At 33.9% G+C, this 2532-nt stretch overlaps 1 protein-coding gene across 3 annotated transcripts in view; it reads right to left on the bottom strand.

Moving 5' to 3' along the window:
- The window catches only part of LOC106870560 (calcitonin receptor), a 271896-nt gene that overhangs the window by 11090 nt on the left and 258274 nt on the right, over window positions 1–2532 (bottom strand). For all 3 annotated transcript variants that reach the window (XM_052967345.1, XM_052967351.1, XM_052967341.1), the window contains one exon: window positions 551–592. In XM_052967345.1, the coding sequence (XP_052823305.1) occupies window positions 551–592 (42 nt within the window). The remainder of the gene's footprint in view (window positions 1–550; window positions 593–2532) is intronic.

The raw sequence follows: 2532 nt of genomic DNA, 5'->3' as shown, positions 1-2532 counted from the left end.
GTGTGTGTGTGTGTGTGTGTGTGTGTGTGTGTGCGCGTGTGTGTTTGTGTCTGTATGTTTTTTGATTTTTATTTGTTTCGGTCATTGCACTGCGGCCATGTTCGGGCATGGCCTTGACTGTTTTAGTCAGAAAAAATCGATTCCACTGTAATTTTTTCAAATCTGGTATTTATTCTTTCGCTCTGTTTTTGCCGAACTACTAAGTTACGGGGACATAAACCGAAAAATACTAACACGAATACACACAGACACACACACACATTATACAGTGTATAATAGTATAGTGTATAATTTGAGTGACGGAAACTGTGTGGAAACCTGTCATATATAAAATACACGACGGGATTCCACAAAGTTTCCGTCTGTCAGACTCACTCACTAGGCATTGGTCGCCGGTGAGGGGGAGCGCTATAGTAGTTGTCACTTGTCCAAGGTGTCGCGCCGTGAATCTGAACACAAAACTACAACGTTGCAAAACGAACTATTTGAATACTTGGCTATGCCTGCCTCTGTATATAAACAACATTGTGCTAGAATTTATTATACTTACCTCTTCATTCAAGAAGCAAAACAAAAGTGAAACAAAGAATCCCTGAAATTGAAAAAGAAAATTACCTATTTTAGAAGAAAAGCAATTATAAATATAATTATATAACAATGTCATTAGAAATATGCCGGAAGAACTAAACAGAATCACAAAAATAATAACTTTATAGTTTTGACAATGAAAGTATTGACTTAATTATTCTAAGCAAACTTGATAATTCTTTCAATTTTTATTTTTACATTAAATACTCTCACACAGAATTGAATAATATTAATCACATGCAGATACTTCAACAATTTTTCTGAAATGTTTTGAGTGCTGTAGAAGTTTGCGAAGATTTTTTATATAATTAGTAAGGGAAATTAAAATGTTATTAAAAATCATTATTGATTTGCAGAGGCAAAATGTCCTTATAACATCGGCATATGCAATAATTGAAAATAGATTGAATAATTTTTATGAGCCTGTTTTTTTTTTGTGTCAGATAATAAAAAAAGGAAAATACAACCAATTATATGTAGATGTTTAGAAGAAATACTTCTTGAAAAAGAAAACGTATTTTAATACAAATAATTACAGCCTCGGGAAAATATGTTTGATTTAGAATATTAAGTCAAGAACGCACAAGTAAATATTAGGACAAGAAGAAGATAATAACATTAGAAATGCTGTTCAAATATTTAAAACACCAGTTTTTAAATGACAAAATGCATTCGAGTATTACATACACACACACACACACACACACACACACACACACACACACACACACACACACACACACACACTCTCTCTCTCTCTCTCACACACACACACACACACACAACATATATGTGTGTATGTACACACCTACACAACATATGGACAGGAATCATAAATCAAAATGATTAACTATATGAAACTGTTCTGCAGTTCGCGGCCTATTTCTTACTATATTTATTCATTTCTATATTTATTCATTGTTTATTTTTCAATATCATCAACCCTTATGGTGTTCGAGGAAGAGACATAGAAAATGGTGACATTCAAGCATTTTCTCAACCCAATAATTAATGTTCTTAAATCGAGGAATAAAATAGTGATTTTTCGATTATCGATTCTTTTTTGCACATTAATTATCATTAGAAAGGCTGTAAGAGACGGATATAGAGACTAACACACGAATTACTCATTCTCAAAAGACAATATAGTTGATCACCCATTATTAGTTTCTTCATAGTTGGAAAATTCTATCGTCAAGTCTCTTATCACACTAGTGCATATAATAAATAAATGTCAATATATAATAAACGATTCTAAGGCGACGAGCTGGCAGAATGGTTAGTGCACCGAGCAAAATGGTTAGCGATAATTCGTCCGTCTTTACATTTTGAGTTAAAATTCCGTCGAAGTCGACTTTGCCTTTCATTCATTCGATCGATAAAATAAGTACCAGTTGAGCACTGCAGTCGACTGAATCGAGTTAACCCCTACACTAAACTTGCTGGTCTTAAGTCAAAATTTGAAGCCAATATACGAAGTGCATTCAAATAGTATCCGATTTTATTTCTATCCCGCCAAAACTAATGCCACGTAAGCAAAATTCTTTGGACGAGAAGTGACTCTATTTTTTTGCGCGTGCGTGAAAAATTTCGCGCCGGTAGGACGTGTCAGCTTCCGGCTATCAGAATCTATCTATCTATCTATCTATCTATCTATCTATCTATCTATCTATAGACATGGCTGAGTAAGTACACATCTAAATACGTTATTCCCATACGGTTCTTCTTTAGTATATGTTGTGTGTTTACAGTTCATGAGGTTTTAACGCAGGAGGAAGAATTTCAGTTGTGGGTGTTATATCTGCATTAGTCAGGTGTGTTTTAGATTGTAGTATGTGAATATTTGTTTAGCTGTATGCATCTACCTGGGTAATCGTTCCGTAAATCTGTTTATAATACGCTCCTTTATTAATAATATTGAGTGTGACTCCTCGGACCATAGCT

Source organism: Octopus bimaculoides, chromosome 1, assembly GCF_001194135.2.
Source record: "Octopus bimaculoides isolate UCB-OBI-ISO-001 chromosome 1, ASM119413v2, whole genome shotgun sequence".
In the NCBI taxonomy this organism is placed as follows: domain Eukaryota; kingdom Metazoa; phylum Mollusca; class Cephalopoda; order Octopoda; family Octopodidae; genus Octopus; species Octopus bimaculoides.
This window is presented reverse-complemented; position numbering and strand designations above follow the sequence as displayed.